Raw genomic sequence first — 18,395 nt, 5'->3', positions numbered from 1 at the left:
AGAGAGCTTGTATTTCGCATTCAATGCTTTTTTTTTTCTTTTTTTTTTTTTAAAGTAGAAAAAGTAGAATATTTTCCTGCATTCTATGTAATTGATATTTTGCTCTAATGACAACGTTCGGTAATAATTACTGAACGCTTTCTTTCTTTTGTTTGAAAATTTTGTTTATTTCCTGTTTTAAATGAAAAAAAAGTTTCATCACAGGCTTTTGTGTGACCTCAGACTTTTAGACTTTTTTTTCCTTCTAAAAATAACATTTTAAAGTAGCTTTTTTTTTTTTTTTTTTAACTTCCATTTAGCCGTATTCATACGCATGCAACTCCACCTAGTCAGAATGCTTCTCAGGTCTTCATAGGTGCCAGCCTTTCCAAAGCCACGGCAGGAAAAATACGACATCCTTTCTCAGATATTCCAATATCTCAGCCATCCAGGATTCCAGGGTTTGTTCTTACAAGCCAGATTTGTCTTAATGGATGTCTTGGATCTACTTTATACAAGTTCCTCACCAGTGCTTCAAAATAAACTAACTTTTTTTTTTTTTTGTCCAAAAAGTTTGGAAGCAGCTTCTATGACAATCTGACCCTTAGCCGCAGCAGGGGTAAGAAGACGCTCATACAGATCATGGGGTAGGAAATCAAGCAGGTCATAATGATTTAATCAGTTAAAAAAAATGCCACAGTTAATGTAGATGTTCTGGATTTTGCTATTTGATATCTCGAATAAGGAAAACATAAAACAAGCATAGAACTGAGTGTTTTATTGAAGCGAGCATGTCTACCTGCATGTATGAATGAATTCATTAAGTCTAACCTTCCTTAATGTCCTCCTATGCCTGATGATTTTGCCTCCAGCTTTTAGAATAACACCACTGAACAGGAAAATACCTTCATTTTTCTTTTTGTTTTTAAATTTCTCTTGTGCACGTTCTTTGTTAGAAGGAATGAAAATCAGACGAAACAAAAATGCGATTCCTAAGGACATATTTAAGCCTGGCTGAAGTATTAAAAAACACCACTAACGCTTTCCAAACTAGCTGCTGCTTCCCCTTCCGTTGTAGACAGGGTTTTATTAAAAGCTGCATGGACTGTTCACAGGCTCTGTAAAGTCCTGTGTATATGCATATAAGAGGCAGGGACTGCTGGTGAGTTCAGTTCGGTTTATATACAGACAAAAGTGCACTGAGCATGCTCCAAACCACACAGCAGCTCCGACAGTGCCTCTGCATGTACATGTAAATATGTCAATCAATAGATCTCTATACAGATGTCTTTACCATGTCTAAACATTTTTGAAACAATTATTAGTATACTGTTTCTTTTCTCTTTTTATTTTTTTTTTTATTTTCTTTTTTTGTAAACGACTGGGAGGAAGTGTGAAGCACCTTGAATTATATTTTCCGACTTGCACCCAGAGCCATTTGTGACAAAGATAAAAATTCTTAACCATGCTGCTACTTGAGTCTTTAATACCATCCTAAACTGTATGATCCAGGGAATAGTTTTTAGTTTTGAAACACAGTTTAAGGGTTTTTTTTTTTTTTTTTTTTAAATAGGCTACGGAGATAAAAAATAAAATAGTTTCATTTCTGCATTAGTTATGCATCTTTATAAAATTCTGATCACAATATTTGCTAAACTTGTTACCACAATTTACGTTATAATGCACATTATTGTATTAAAGTAACCACAAGTAAAAAAAAAAATCATACAGCACAGTTGTATCAAAAACCTTAAACTAGATCTGAAAATATTTTACCTCTGTTTTGCGGTATATGAGAGTCTTTCTGTACATTTACATATACACTGTGCACATGTACAGTTTCCTTTGGTTTGCTGCTTGCAAAACCATCTATTTGGTTTAATTTTAAATTATTTGTTTAAAACAAGAACTTGGCTTTTAAACTAGTCTCATAAAATTCAGCACCACTCCATCAACACCTTTTCAGTTGGGTGTAATAAATATTGTATTGGCAACCCTGCTGTATGGACGGTTTTGTTCACAACTTTTAATGTAAATCCATCTGTAGTGAAGATCCACCAGTGCTACTTAAGGTCAAATGATAAGATGTAGAATTATGTTTGTCTTGACTAAAGGGCTTGAGATGTTGTTAAAGATACGGTCAGTGGTTTTAGAATAGTTTTAGAAAAATGAATTCCAATTATTGAAACACAATTTATTCGTTCTTCTGAAGGCACCGTGATTACAAACGGTCTCTACTCACTCAGTTTCACCTCTAAACAGATATTTGATTCAGTTATTAATGAGAAGATTCCACTGAGTGCTTTGATCTAACAAATCACTGACCGCACCTTTAAGCACGGAGCTCCGCTGTACTGACAAGACAGAAGTTTCAGAACCATTTTAGGGTTAGTAATTTATATTACTAATATTTTCCTTGCATATTGTTCAAACTAGGAAACCGTAGAGACAGCTGTCCTTCTGAGCTGCAGACATTTTCATAAACACCTTACAGTAATGCGGTAATGTTGCCACATGGGATGATGATGATGATGATGATATTTTAATGTGTTCGTGATTTTTTTCATCTCATGGTTTATTAGACAGTATAGTTTGTCTAATTGGCAGTTTAATTAAATTTAAATAGAAACAAAGAAAAGTTTATATGATGTTTATTCAGTTAAAACTTCTCACAGATTAAATTGTTTTTTTTTTTTATTCAGATCCTTAGTCACAAAATAAATTCACAAATTCCTGATTAAATAAATTAATGTTACATGCCTCGAGATGTCTCTTGAATATACCATTTGACCATTTGCTCTTAAAATTCTTATTTGAAAATGTTACCACAGCAATAACTGTGTGTTTACTTGAACAATCCACGGTGTTCTTACAAATGGTCACTACACATGCTTTATCAGGCAGCAGCATGGAGATAAAGTCCATAAGATTCATGAGGAACTAAAGGAATCCAATAATCCAGTTATCACCATACACACGTTTTCCATCCGCTTCTGAAATCCCAGGACTTGCAGCAGGTCCTAATTAGCGCTTTAAGATTATTTCCTTTGTATTATCTGTCAAATATTTAGTTCGACACCCTTAAACTTCAGCACTTTGCACCACGATCGTCAGAAAATTATTTCTATCCAAACCCACCGCTGTGCTTCTTCCTGAACTGGGTTTGTAAATATTTTGTACAGTTTGTTTTTTTTTTTTTTTTTAATTATTATTTTTTCTTCTAAGATTTTCCATGTGGGCGTGAAGTGAAAACCGTTTAAAGTAGATATTTTGTTTGTTGTTAATAGAAGGTTGTTATTTTGAACTTTTCTTGCTTGACTTGTTTTACCTGCGAACACTCGACTGCCTGGATGGTCAACAAAAATGAGCCAGATGATATATGTATTTGCTAGCCTTGCTTTCTGTTGTAGAATTTCTTGTTTCGAGGGGTAGCATGACTTAGAAAAACAAAACGATTCATGATTCTATGGTTTTTGTTTTTTGTTTTGGAATTTTCCATTTTTGTACATTTTTATAAGTAGTAATCTGGTCATGTTGGTGTTTTGCGGTTTGCTCTTTACTTCCTCTGTGGCCTGTTGTCTATCAGTAGCAGTGAGGTGATTCAGTCGTCAAAATCTCATCAGCTGTACTAACAGTCTAAGGCATTAGTTCTTACTGAACTTTATGTATAATTGGAATGAAACACTCGATCAAAGCAGTCACAATGCCTGAAGTCTGAACACAATTCAGTTAAATTTGTCCAGATGTTTACTTTACCTCTTTATAACAATGAGGTGCATACTGATATCCATATATTTTGATATAATATTTAGAATCCCCTTTTATTTTTTTTTATTTTTTTACATCTACAGTATATATAATAGATAAACTATAGAAGATGTCTCCATCTCATTTCATAGCCGACTAACAGAACCCTGGCTGAAACTTGACACGTGTTCCTGTAAATCCAACCAGATTAGAATAAATGTTGCCTTCCTAAAGTAGACATATTCACAATCGGCCTCTGTCTAAACAAAAAACAGGGAACTGAGGATATTTTTGAGGATGTCCATGACTATACTGTTAGTTGGATATATTTGGAAGCAATTATTTGTCCAAATTACGACTTCTTTTTTTTTTTTTTTTGAACACAAACTTTCTTCTCAGCAGATTAATCATTAAATCTAAAGCCATAACATTAGAAATCCTAATGTGACTTTCAGTTCTGGATTTTGTCCAGTTCTGTCCAGCATTTAATGTTTTATATTTTAAATATTAGAGCTATATAGAGTGCTGAATTCTAAAAATGTTTTCCAATTTATTCCTCAAGTGTTGCTTTGCCGTCCATGCCTAAAGGTAGAGGACCAAGCGTATTCATTTCATTTTTAGCCATGAAATTCTGGTGATGTCATGGTGCCTATCGAGGCAGCCTCCTTCCTAATAGAGTCCTCATTCACGACCAAGTGCCGTCCTTTTTGGCCTCTTTAGGTTCCTGTATATTTTATTCTGATTTGTTGTAATTATTCTTTTCCTAATTCTTGTAGAAAATAAAACCCGACTTGCTATGATAAAGCTTGTTGTGATGTCATTGTGCAGGATGGGAATTCCTACATGAATGTGATCTTACAAATTATATGTCTATAGATATGTCCGTTCGTAATCTTCTACAGCAGTATTTTATTTATTATTCCGTTTATTCATTTGGGAGACGTTACTGGTGAAATTATGAGGTTAGAACGAAGTAGTGCAGCTCAGATAGCTGAGGAACTTTATCTTGAAGTCAATATTATTTGGTAAGATTAATGCCTTTTCCACCGCATGGAGGCATCAGATTCTTTACTTCTACTACACACACACTTTAATCACTGGAGTGATTTTTTTTTTTCTGGATGCTATTTACAGAGTATATAAAAAGTCTACACACTACTTAAACTGAGAAAAGCCAGTCAGCCAGTGTCTCATGGGATTGTTGTGGATGAAGCCGCCCGGAGACTGTCATGCTTTCTTTTGAACCAATGTTGTGTCAGTCAGCTATATGGTCTGGTCTTTATCAGCAATCAGATCTGCGCTGAACTCAGAGTTTACGATGACCCATTAGCTCCTAAGGAATTCTCTGTTACACTTATATAAACTGTTGTAGAAATGGCATTATTTACATTTACAATATTTACTGTAAAGTGTCACCCAAATGAGGATGGGTTCCCTTCTGAGTCTGGTTCCTCTCATGGTTTCTTCCTCATATCATCTCAGGGAGCTTTTCCTTGCCGCCATCACCTCCGGGTTGCTCATTAGTGATAGGGTTAGAAATATAATATTTTAAATTTTAAGTTAATTTATTTTAAATTAATTTTAAACTTTAATTGTATATATATTCACTTATTTATTTTTATTCTTATTTCTTCTTCTTCTTCTTCTTCTTCTTATTATTATTATTTCTTTTCCTCTCTCTTCTGTTTCCATACTTCTGTAAAGCTGCTTTGAGACAATGGGGAATTGTTAAAAGTGCTATACATTCATTCATTCATCTTCTACCGCTTATCCGAACTACTTCGGGTCACGGGGAGCCTGTGCCTATCTCAGGCGTCATTGGGCATCAAGGCAGGATACACCCTGGACGGAGTGCCAACCCATCACAGGTCACACACACACTCTCATTCACTCACACAATCACACACTAGGGACAATTTTCCAGAGATTCCAATCAACCTACCATACCGGGGGAGGAAACCGGAGTACCCGGAGGAAACCCCTGAGGCACGGGGAGAACATGCAAACTCCACACACACAAGGTGGAGGCGGGAATCGAACCCCGACCCTGGAGGTGTGAGGCGAACGTGCTAACCACTAAGCCACCGTGCCCCCAAGTGCTATACAAATATATTGAATTGAATTGAATTGAATTGAATAGATTACTTTCATTCTTTCTTGCAAAAATCTTCCAGATATATAAAATAGCAAGGGGGTCTCGGGCTACGACAGGGCAGTTCCAAAACTACGATCTCCTTCAACTGAAGTTGTTTCTTTGTTAATTTAGATTTGCGTTTTTGACGTGCTGGAAGGTGACATTTCAGTCCAGTGGTATTTTGGAGGTATTTTGGAGTCTCAGCTGAGGGGAATCTGCATGACATTAAGCTACCACCACCATGCTTTATCGTGTGTATGGCGTTATTTTGGTGATAAACTTATGATAAACTTCAAAATATTTTTTCGAATGATGCTGAAAATATTAGTTTTTTTTTATTAATGATTCAGGGCTTATCATGAGTATTTATTTACACGTAGAAAACATCCAGAAATCAAAAAACGTGCTGTAGAGCAGTGTAGCGTTCTTAAACATATCCTCCAGGACATTAGGTGGCGGTGTGATCATCGCCCAGTGAACTCCTAACTCACAACTCTGTCGCTGATTGGCTCGTGTCATCTCGTTGCGTGATCTCGCGATGTTTTCGAGGTGTCGTTCAGAAACATGGCGGCGCTGTATGAGGCGTACACGCTGTGCGGTCTCGTGTTATGCCAGAACTCCACCGACTCGGGAATTCAGGGGATCGAGCCGGACGGAGACGAAGACCGTGTGATCGTTACCGACTGCACGCGCTCTGTCACCGTGTACAAGGTAATAAACAAACCGGATGTTAGCGTGGCACGCGCTGTTAGCTTAGCGTGTAAACAATGCTGTAAACCGCGACACATTAAAGCGGTTTAATCTTCACATAAACTTCTTAAGGAGTGTGAAACAGTGTGAAGTTTTATCTTAGAGTCACTTTGTATTTAATAAAGTTAGCATTAATAGCTGCTCGTGGGTGTAACAACGCTTTAACGTTAGCTTTACCAGTTAGCTTTAGCTAAGTAACTGAATTTAGCAAACAATTAAAGTCATGCGTCATTCGGCTGAATTCTAAATGACCCCATAATAATAAATCTGAGCTTCCTACAGCATAATTAACGCACTAGAACTCGAGCAGGAATCCAACCACACTATACAATGTGATATAAGATGTTGACATCACTGTCAGTGAGGAGTTAAAGCCCTCAGTGTGGAGAGATTATAGGTGCTGGGATGCGGTCCCACTTTAATCAGAATTATTATCTGCTCATGTGCATTTGTGATGATGGGGAACGACTGCATGCATTTTTTATTTTTTGTATTGTAAGAAAATAAGACAAGGAAACGCATCTTGACGTGTAACTAAGAAACCAGTGAACGTTAAAAGAAGCTTTTATTGTCATTTTAACCATATATAGCTGTTGCAGTACACAGTGAAATGAGACAACGTTATTCCAGGATTGTGGTGCTACATAGAACAAAAACAGAGCTAAGGACTTAAGTAAGTTAGTCCTAGACACACAAAGTGCATCTGTGCAGACAGTGCAGGACAGAAAGACAGTGCAAGACAAGACAAAAAGACAGAAAACAGTGCAAGACAAGACAAAAAGACAGAAAAACAGTGCAAACAAAAAATACAGGACATCACACAAAAGCAAGCAGCACTGAACAGTTAAAATACTGTATGTTCAATATTGCGTGTGCAGAAATACTGGAATAAACACATTAGTATTATAGCAGCAGTTACATGAGGCAAAGAGCAAAAACAGTGTGCAAAACAGCATGTAAACAAGTTTGATATAGTGGTGCTGTAGACATGGATGTATATTGGAAGAGTGTGTATTTGGTGTGGGTCAATGCAGTCTATACAGTTGATTGTGCATGTGTGTGTGTATATATATTGTGCTCGGTACAGTTCAGTTCAATTATTGAGGAGTCTGATGGCTTGTGGAAAGAAAGAAACACTGACTGTTTACAAAGTGCTGAGGTTATTGTTTGTTATACAAATAATTACTGCTGTCATCACTTGCTCTATTCAGGTTGTGTTTTACAATTCTTTAACGGCACTGGTTTTGTAATAATGTTAACTTATAACTCTGTCATGCTTTATGGAGCACTTTATTGCAGCATTAATCCCACTCTGTTGACCTTTTGCAGGTTTCTGATCAGAAGCCGCTGGGCAGCTGGTCAGTGAAGCAGGGCCAGCGTGTGACCTGTCCTGCTGTCTACAACACACAGACCAACGAGTATGTGGTCGTTACAGATGAAAAGGTAAGTCAAGAGAAGTTAATGCAGTATGACAGAATGTGAGGTTATTAGAAATTAATCAGTGATGAGTTGAGTGTGAAGCGTTCCATGGCAGGTGGAGCTAATCCTCCCAACATGGTGTTAATTAGCATCCCATCACTTCACATTGCTGTGTATTTTAATGAAAGGAACATCATACTTTTGTCAGTTTATAGATCAATTGAATGTTGTGGGTCTGCCATGCGGTGTGAGTTTATCTTTTAGATTATTAAAGCTATAAAAGGTTGTTCTTCAAGCTGTCTCTTTTTTTCCCTCCCTTTGTGCCTTGTTAAGGTCATCAGAGTGTGGAAAGATGAAGAAGTCAGTATGGACAAAGCTTTCAAAGCAACGGTGAGTGTTTGAATGTCAATTATTGTACCAGATCTGGAGTCTAATAATGTAAGAAAATGATTCTAAACAAACTGACTGTCTGCGTGTGTGCATATGTCTGTCTGCGTGTGTGCGCCTGTCTATCCGTCTGTGTGTGCGTGCACGCGTGTCTCGCTGTGCGCATCAGGTGTCAGCTGAGATATACAGAATACACTCAGCCCCAGAGCAGGAGCCTGTGGTTCTGTTTCAGCGCGGTGCTGTTCGACTCCTCGACTCGCTCCTCACTGCACCTCAGCAGCCTGTAGAGGAAGTGCTGTCACAGGAGGAGGTCATCAGGTGAGACCAGACACGGTGTGACCTGAACTGACTGGTTAAACTTGGTGAAACGCTGTCTTACTTAACGTGTTAATAGTCATGGAAACTGAAAACGGACAAAAGTGACTCACTTTGAGCAAAACAGACTCACAAACAATGATCATAATTACCACTATAGTGCCATGAAGCCATTTAAAGTCTGAAACCTGCTGTTTGGTTCGTGTGCAGGTGGAGTACAGTGGTGCGGACAGAGCAGCGGCTCATCCTTCTTTTCAGCACAGAACAGGTACAACACACACACTCACTTCAGCTATATGTATGTAAGACCACAGATTAAATATTTCTGTTCACACTTCTCTAAGACGATTTCTGCACCAATGATTAGCGTAACTCCTTCTGGATGCCAGTGAACTGATCACCAGCAGAGCTGAACTTCTCTGTTATAGGAAGTACATGTGTGTGTGTGTTTCAGAAAGGAGAACACTTCCTGTATGTCCAAAGGTTCAGCCCTAACACTCTATCAAAGCACAGGTTAGAGACAGAGCCCAGCATGTCGGCTCCCCTCAGCTACGCTGCCACCTTCAGAGACGGAAACATTCACCTGCTGTACCTGTGTAAGCGTCCGCCTGTCCTCCTTATTCCATCATTTCCTTACTTCATCTCATTTCTTTCATTCATTTTTATTGCTAACATATAATTTGTTACTCAGAGAGTAGGTCAAGTTGTAGCATGAACCATAAGCTTACATTAAGCTGCTGCTCCTGATACATTATTATTGTAGTTACTATAGTAACAGCTCCTACACAGGGACTTTTAAGGCAGCCACATGACGTAACAGTGCTGTAGGAAGTGTAGTGTACTCTATAGTCCAGCAGATTGTCATGTCAGATTAAGCAGTGATTCCTGTTTCCCTGGAGAAGAAAAACATACATTTTATATTTATTTCAAAGTGCTGTATTAAAACAAACATTGAAAGCATGCTGTAAATAATGTGTTTATTCAGCCTATTGATCTAGAGTCATTTAAAAAGTGTGTCCATAGACTTACATTGTGAGTAACCAGAAATACACCAGTTAATTTTTAAATAAAATATTAGGGACATTTAAATAGTAATGCTGAAATGCCTTCAACGTTCTTACCGAGTCCTGGCTGATCCTCTTTCCTCAGTACGTAGCGGTGCCGTGTATGAGAGCCTTCTTTTGGCTCGGCCCGCCGTTACAGTGCCAGCTGAAGACGTTCAGTCTCTGCCGCGCTGTCTGCTCCTGCAGCTGCCCGCTGGAGACGGCGATCTGAGCCGTGCGTCGCTCCTGTCTCTGGACCAGGCTCACGTTGCTGTGGTGGGAACACCGCATCCCTCAGCTGGAACTGGGAAAGGTACCAGATTTGCACTCACACACTTACGGAAGATTAGTCCACAAATATTAGTCTACTGTGTGCTAAATGTCATTTTTGACTTGCTTGTTTCCCACAGATTTCCTGTGTCTGTGGAACACACACTTTCAGACACTGCAGGCTGCCAGAGAGCTTCCAGGCAGGATTTATGGCCAGGTCACTCTCTCTCTCTCTCTCTCTCTCTCTCTCTCTCTCACACACACACACACACACACACACACACTTACTTAGTGTATTCTGTGAGCTATAAAGCTCTATTCAGACTGGACTGGTTCATTTGATGAAGTATCAATTCATCAATGGGTGCTGGTTGATCTTCAGTGTGGATCTCTCACTCACTCACTCTGTCACTCTCTCTCACACACACACACACACACACACACACACAGTGAAGTGAAACACCGTTCTTCTAGGACCCTGGTGCCACATAAAGACACAGAGCTACACAAAACGACAGAACTGAGGGCTAAAAAAAAAAAAAAATACACAAAGCGACTCGTATAAAGTGCAGGTGTGCTCATGTTGTCTTATGACTGCTTGTCTGTAGATGTGGTGCTACTCCGGCAAGCTGTTTGTGTGTCATGGGAAATTGCTCTCTGTGATTCCATTCGAGTGTCAGAAGTCATCTCTGGCCACTGCTGTGGGGAAGCTGAAACAGACCAGCACGAAGGGTACTGCGTGTTAATTAGGACTCATTTTACTGACATCACGAGTCCTGAAATGCCTTTTGAAACTCTTTTTATTTTATTTATTTATTTATTTTTTTATGCAAATAAAACACTTGGCACTAACTTTAGCTAGACAAATGTGAAGAATTGTGATTACAGCAGCAGTAATAAGCTCCCTTTTGTTTTCTTTCATTTAGAGAGCAAGGGTCCAGCCCTTGTGCCATCCTGGAATGAGTTGCTTCATGGCAGCGCGACGCAGACACACACGCAGGGGAAGAGCCGGGGCATGTCCACACGGAGGACTGTAAGATATAGACATAGTGTTGAGGATAAACACTTTACACATGTGCTCAATCAGATTATTAACTCTAGGGATCCGATAATAAACATTCTGATTCTCTATTTCCTCTGTAGAAGTTGAGCTCAAAGAAGCAGTCGAGCAGTCTGACAGTCGAGCAGCTGGCTGAGGACATCAAGGTAACCAGTTACTGTCCGTCTGATACAGAAACTCATTACTGATTTAGAAAGTTTAATCCATGATATTTTCATATTCAAGAATTAAATACTGACTTTGATTTGGCCTTAAGATTAGTGCAGAGTTAGATGGCTTCCATATAGTGTGTGCTGTTCTGTTCATCTCTCTGTCTGTCTGTCTGTGTCTCTGTCTGTGTGGGTCGGTCTGTCTGTCTGTCTGTGTGGGTCGGTCGGTCTGTCTGTCTGTCTGTCTGTGTGTGTAAAACTTTTGTGTCCTGTAGGTGAGCACGGTGCAGGAGGTTGACAAACAGCTGCAGGTGTTTCTCAGTGTAGCGGAACAGGAAGTGTTGCACCTCTCAGCTGGAAGACTGGCGTGTATTCTAGTGGCGCGGTGTCAAGCAGAACCCGGGTTCTACCCACATGCTGCCCTGCTGCAGCTGGTAGACACACACTACCTGTGCTACAGGTGAGAGAGCGATAGGTACAGACACACACATACTTTGAATTTCATCAGTTACTTTGTTCTTTTAAACACTGTCCATGTGGCTAGTTCTGTTCATCAGCAAGTGGACCACGTCTTTGTTTTTTGTGTAGCGTGTGTCCTGACCTGCTGACGCTGGCTTTAGAGAAAAGCGACTTCCGCCTTTGCCAGATCTGCCTGCAGCTCTTCCCTGATATTCCTGAAGCTGTTACCTGTGCCTGTCTCAAATCTATCCTCAGGTGAGACCCAGCCATCTGAGTCAAATAGTCTGTCACTGCCTATGAGGTGACTGCAAAGCATCGATTAAACTACTCTTAATGATTTCTGTTCATTATATGTTGTTTAGAGCAGGTGCAGAGGGGATCTGTTTAGTTGTGGGTCAAAAAAATCAAACAGTTGCTAGTAGGGATGAGCGAGTACAGCATTATCTGTATCTGTATCTGTATCTTAACCATATGAATTATCTGTATCTGTACTCGGAGTGGGTGGGGCCTAACCCGGAAGTAGGCTGGGGTTGTCTTGAAATGGGCGGGGCTTTAACCGGTAATAATTAATTTGGGATATTTATAACACTAGCTTACTACCTTTATGTTTTTATGAAATACAGCAAAAACGTGTCAGACACTCAGTGTCTGGTTACTGGTTAGAGACAGCTGAAGGTTTAAAAAAATCTCCGACAGGCAGAGACGCAATGCGAGTCGCATTCTACCAAGCAAGCACCACGTCTGAACGAACCCACGTTTACTAGAACTCTACTGGTTAGTAAGTACGTATTATTAACGTTACAACCCGAAGTAAAAAGCTGAAGAAACCCTAAACGTTAACGGAAAAGACTTGCGGGAGAGACAGAGAGCTGTTCTGTGTGTGACTGTGAGTGAGCAGAGCGAGACACAGCAACACAATACATCTGTATGTGTGTAGGGGAGGGGCGCTGTGACTAGCCTATCACTGTAGGGGAGGGGCGCTGTGACTAGCCTATCACAGAACGCTGACACAATCAGATACCCAATGATGATTTTCATTCAATCCGAGCACAAATATTGACTCGTATTACTCGTATAATACTCGTACTCGGCAGAAGTGCTTTATCCGTACCGGATACTCGTTTCAGCCGAGTATCCGGCTCATCTCTAAGTTGCTAGCTGGGTTTGTCACCGTTTGTTCAGGTGAATGCTTGAAATCCAGCCCTGTTCATTACCCTGTGAGCTTCATCCTGCAGTGAAGCACGGTGGTGGTAGCATCAGAATAGCATCATTAGTGTAGCATTATATTTGGCACTGCTAAATATAATTTATATTCAGCATCCTCCGACATGCATCTGTCAACGTTTCCCTAATCCAATATTTTTCACCCACAACACTCCTTTTGAAATGACACCTTATTTTATTTTTTGCACAGCTACTTCTTCTTGTTGTAGTTTTTTAACCACTCTTTATATGTTGTGTTGTCAGACACAGGTCACTTGTTGTATAGACTCAAACAACTCTTTCCTGTGTGACGGACCGTGCTGCACACTGGATATAGTGTTAACTGAATAATTATCTGAGCTCATTGTTTATTTATTCTCATTTTGTTTTCCTGTGAAGTGTCGTGTCTCCAGCAGGTCCTGGGTCTGCCCCAAGCCTTCTGTGCAGTGGGAAATGACTGATGAACTAGAGGAAGCTGATCAGTTAGAAAATCTGTCTGTCTCTCTCTCTTTTCTTCCCCCCCCCCCCTTTATTTCTCTCTTGTCTTCTCACTCTCTTTCTCTCTCTTTCCCCCCCGTCTCTCTCTCTCTCTCTCCCCGCCTCCCTTTCCCCCATCTCACACTTTAGTGTTCCAGACACAGAATTGGAGCACATGGACCTGGAGACAGACAGTCTGCTCTTCATGAAGGCTCTCACTCAGAGTCCTGACCCAGACGGAGACCAGCACAACGGATTCTGTCCTCCGCCTTTGGATGAGGAAAGCTGTGACGTTCTCTCAGAGACCACGGGCCTCGGCTCCAAACCCCCCAGAGACCCGTTAGCTCTGGATATGAGCTGTCCTATTGGACTCCACAAAGGAGCACTACTGTATCCTGAGACCACATTTCATGACTCTGTGATTGTGAAGTGAATTACACAAACTGTTACTAGAATCTTGAGATGGAAAAAAGTAACAACCTGTTAGACTTAAAACTGTACAACATGCGAAATCTTTCCTTAACCCGTTCACCAGAAACGAGATCCTGCAGACGGCGTACAGCGACAGTCTCCTCCTTCCACATCTGAAGGACCTCAGCGTCTCACAGGTTATAGTAAGTACACAAACCCGCTGTGTGTTTTACTACACAGTGTTTAGTCTGTATAAATCGAACCCTGGGGCATTTTTACTAGGAGTGAGGATTGAGCTGATGATTCAACTACAGAAATTCATGAAATAAATCAATGAAATTCAATTTTTTTTTATCTATTTATTTTTTTGTGATTTATACACGCATTTAATAAACTTTTACTTTATTTTGGCTTTATCACACTAACCTTCAACATTTTTATAAATTTTGATACATTTTTTTTTTTATTGCAGTTTGGAGAAATAGTATTAGGTGTGAAATTTCACTACAGGACAAGTTGATAGTTTTGTGTTCGTTTGTCTCTGTGTTCAGCTCTTCATGCAGTACCTGAGGTTCCTGTACCTGAAATATTCTCACGAGGCTCACGCTCAGATCCGCACCTTAAGAATGCCAGCCATGAATCAGGTCTGTTGTCTGATGTTTGCTATTTCACTGTGGTGACCGTTGTATTACACATACAACTCTACTTCACTCCTCCTCTTATAATTCTGTATAGTTCTGGTTTTCTATTTATTACTTTTTTTTCTGTGAATTTCTGTTCACTGAAGTGAAGAAAAATTCACAGAAAATGGAAATAATAATAAAAAAAAAAAACTATAAAAATAATAAAAAAAATCTGACAAGATGTTTAGAAATAACCAGCAACAAACATTCCTTAAAAAATCATCTATTAAAATGTGTCCTTAGTCCTATGGAGAGAGAATGTATTTATTTATTTGTAGAATTTGTTCCATATGGCTCTGTGTTAATGAGTTTAATATTCATGTGTGGATTTATTTATTTATTTATTTAACTTCCTGTAGATTTTGGATTGGGTTTGCTTGTTGCTCGATGCTCACTTCACAGTCCTGGTTTTGGCTCCCGAGGCTAAGAGCTTGCTCTCGGGCCTGCACAAGTTTGTGAGATCACAGGTGAGTTGATCATTTTTTCTTTATAAAGGAGATTTCTTTGTCTAGACTACTCCAACTACTTTTGTCTTTTTTATAGTAACAACGTGTAGCGCAGATACTTGACATAATCTTCCAGATTTGGAAGGAGTTTCAGGAAAACTAGGGCTTTCTGCTTCATTGATAACGTTAAAGGAAATCGTGTGTCTTTTGGTCCAAAAAGAAATCCCATCTTGTCAGATTCTTCCCTTTGACCTTCAATGAACACAGCATTCTTTTCTAATAATGTTAAATACTCCATCTGTGTTTATATTCATGTCTTCTGATTGATCTTTAGGTGAAGTTGTACTTTGAACTGGGGAAGATCGAAGGAAGCCTCGAAGCGCTCAGACAATCCAAGCAGTCCCAAGAGCTGGGCCAGTATTCCATAGAGGTGGTCGAGCTCTTTTAGTCGAACTCTACAGACGCTTTTTAATAAAACCCTCATAATGACCTACAGCCAGTAACTTGTGGCGTGTGTTTTTTTTTTGTTTGTTTTTTGTTTTGTTTTTAATAAATACAATTTTTACACTTGGTTTAGTGCTTTGCAGAATTGTTTAAGGTTGTCGTGAGGTTTTTTTGTTTATTTCCTATTTCTTAGCAATAAGAAGAGCGTTTTCAGTCAGTGTATTTTAGGTTTTTCTGTGTTTTTTAATACTGAAATGTTTTATATAGAATTGTATAGTATGATATAGAATGTACAGTTCTGCTGTCAGGTTGAGGAGTTCTGTAAAAAGTACATGCACATAAAGGCAGCAGATCTGGTCATTATTGTGTCTGAAGTTTATTTATTGCTGTTAAAGCCCTCGAGATGGAGAGAAGAGTTGTTGTTGTTGTTGTTGTTGAATGTTGTTTGATCTGGGTAAGAGAAGAAAAATGAACAGAAGGAAAATAAATTGAGGGGGAAAAAATGAGTGAAAGATCCCACTAATTTAAGAAATCACGATAATCTCCATGTGAACAGAGGTCAGAGACACGTGTGTAACTTCTCATACATAACAACGCAGAGACTTGTACTTTGGCGCCCCCTAGTGGACATTTTACCGCATCATCGACACTCGTTTATTTATGTGCTGTTAAAGCCCTCAAGATGGAGAGAAGAGGAGAGGAAAAATGAACCAATGGGAAAATAAATTGAGGGGAAAAAATGAGTGAAAGATCCCACTAATCTAAATAATCACGATAATCTGTATTAGACACGTTAACAGAGGTCAGACACACGTGTGTAAATTCTCATACATAACAAAGCACAGACCTGTACTTTGGCGCCCCCAGTGGACATTTTACCGCATCACCAACATTCACCATGTAAAAGTTGAGCTAATGCTAATATTATATGTATTTAACGTATTTAAATATACGTTTACATTAATAAAACAAAATATTACACCATAATGTTTATATGTTGTTGTTTTTAGGTTTGTGCATTGCTGGGCCCTGTTTATGGCTTTGTTGTTATGATGCTAGCTTATTTAGATAGTATCATTTTAAGATTAGCTCTAAGAGTAAACATTTATTTTATTATTGTAAGTTGTGTCGCGAATATTAAAAGCTCACGTCGAGGTGTAACCGAACGTAGAGTATTTATTTAAAAACTTTAAATAAAAATTAAAAGTGTTATTCGTTGTCGGCAGGATTCGAACCTGCGCGGGGAGACCCCAATGGATTTCTAGTCCATCGCCTTAACCACTCGGCCACGACAACTCAGTACTGGACGGTCATGGGGTGTTCAAGATATTATATCATTTTACGTTGTCAGCACTAAAACTGATGTATTGATGTTGTAGTTAAGATGCATGTTATGTCTTCGAATATTTAGGGGGGGAATTTACTCTTATGCAAGAACTATGTTATGTCGCGACAGAATAATAAATTTCTCTCTTTTGTGAACTTAAATTTGCTTCGCCACCTTCACCTTACAGTTAATAACGTTTGATCATTGTATCTAATAAGGTTATTTCAACGCTAAAAAAAATCTAGAAAATAATAGTGCTTCTGTGGATTAAAACAGAAATGCTTGAGTTAGCCACGTTAACCGATACTTACATTAAAATGGCGGAAACTTGAACGCACCTTTCTCTATAGTGGGGCTCAGTATAAAATCCACAACAGTGCATTAAATTTAACAACAACAAATATCTTTTTTTAACATTTTTTTTCACTAACCACTAAAATCTCACCCAGCTTCACCTAATACATAAATAAGGATATTAGTCCTTAAGCATCAGGATGCTGTGAATCTGCCTAAAGGGAAAGGAGTTCAATTTACAACCCAAATTTCCTATAACACAAAATGTATGTATTCCACATAAATCAGTTGCCACTTTCCTGTTGTCATTTTTGTTATAAAAGTTTCAGACTTTCCTCATTTTTAAGCCAAATAAAACAAAAATGCAGCTCCTGTAGACTTCTTGTGTTGAACAAAAGGTTAAAGGCTCACTTTGGATAAGAGTGTCTGCTAAATGCTGTAAATGTAAATGTAAAGGAACTGATTTTTCTCATTTTCTGACACTAAGGTTTTCTATTTTAGAGTTAAATAAACTTCTTCTCCAGTGCTGTGGTATCTGCAGTACAAAATTCACCTATAGCATCTTGTTTATTTTCCTAACATTTCACGGCATTATGGCTTTTATAATGCTATAGCCAGGTTCCATCTTGACATAAAATCCTTGTCAGACTGCAGTTTAACGTTTTTGGTTGTCTTTCAGTGGCCTAAGATGTTTTATTACTCTAAACAGTGGGACATATGAAGACTGACGCATATACCAGAATTGTGCAGTCTATACAAAATGTTATGATTAAAAAAAATAACTATGAAGGAGACTTTGGGCCAGACTGCCATATGTTTTTGGTGTTTTATCATGTTTTAACCCTCTAAATAGTGGTCTGAATGTTGACTCATGCTGTTGTGATACCTTTAATGGTGGGAAATTACTTTGTCCTAACCTGGAATCAAGGTGTAAATTACAGGAAGCACCTGCACAGAGAACTGCCGTCAGCTCAAACGGCTCTGACCCACAGTGTAACCCCAGGCCTCCTTGACCCACATCAGTGCCTGACCTCATCGTAGCTGAATAAACTGAGACAGAGAAAGTCTTATCCAAACTTTTATGATGGTCTTCAAACCTTTGGCCATATAGTGTATTATGATTTTTATTTAATTTTTTTTATTTTAGAGTGAGGTGGATTTAGAGATAAACGTTCCTAATTTAAGAGGTTATTTTAGCTCATATTTTGGTCTCTGGTGTGAATCGAGGGTTCATGCAATACATTATTTTTGGATTATTCTGCTGGATTTCACCAAGATGAAACACCTGTAATTAGTCTTTTCCGTCATGTTCCCTTCTTTTACCCAGTTAATGGTGTTTGTCGCAAAACAGGAGATCTTCATTGTTAAAAACGTTACATAGCTGAACGGCTACAGGAC

At 38.9% G+C, this 18,395-nt stretch overlaps 1 protein-coding gene and 1 non-coding gene across 2 annotated transcripts; one reads left to right on the top strand and one right to left on the bottom strand.

Annotated features, from left to right (window-relative positions):
• The first annotated feature begins 6,392 nt into the window (after positions 1–6,392).
• On the top strand, positions 6,393–15,427 carry nol11 (nucleolar protein 11). The gene is made up of 18 exons (XM_060868677.1): positions 6,393–6,571; positions 7,940–8,053; positions 8,363–8,419; positions 8,586–8,734; positions 8,942–8,999; positions 9,186–9,327; positions 9,881–10,087; positions 10,185–10,261; positions 10,653–10,776; positions 10,971–11,077; positions 11,188–11,250; positions 11,529–11,713; positions 11,842–11,967; positions 13,543–13,782; positions 13,928–14,006; positions 14,355–14,447; positions 14,846–14,953; positions 15,267–15,427. The coding sequence occupies exons 1-18, from the start codon at positions 6,425–6,427 to the stop codon at positions 15,378–15,380; spliced, it is 2,190 nt and encodes a 729-aa protein (XP_060724660.1). The 5' UTR covers positions 6,393–6,424; the 3' UTR covers positions 15,381–15,427.
• A 1,163-nt stretch (positions 15,428–16,590) lies between these two features.
• On the bottom strand, positions 16,591–16,672 carry trnas-aga (transfer RNA serine (anticodon AGA)). Its single transcript has one exon. It is a non-coding gene; the product is annotated as a tRNA-Ser (tRNA).
• Between the last annotated feature and the right edge of the window lie 1,723 nt (positions 16,673–18,395).

This window comes from Tachysurus vachellii, chromosome 4 (assembly GCF_030014155.1).
Source record: "Tachysurus vachellii isolate PV-2020 chromosome 4, HZAU_Pvac_v1, whole genome shotgun sequence".
Lineage (NCBI taxonomy): Eukaryota > Metazoa > Chordata > Actinopteri > Siluriformes > Bagridae > Tachysurus > Tachysurus vachellii.
Note: the sequence above shows the minus strand (reverse complement) of the source record. Positions and strands in the feature narration are given on the sequence as shown.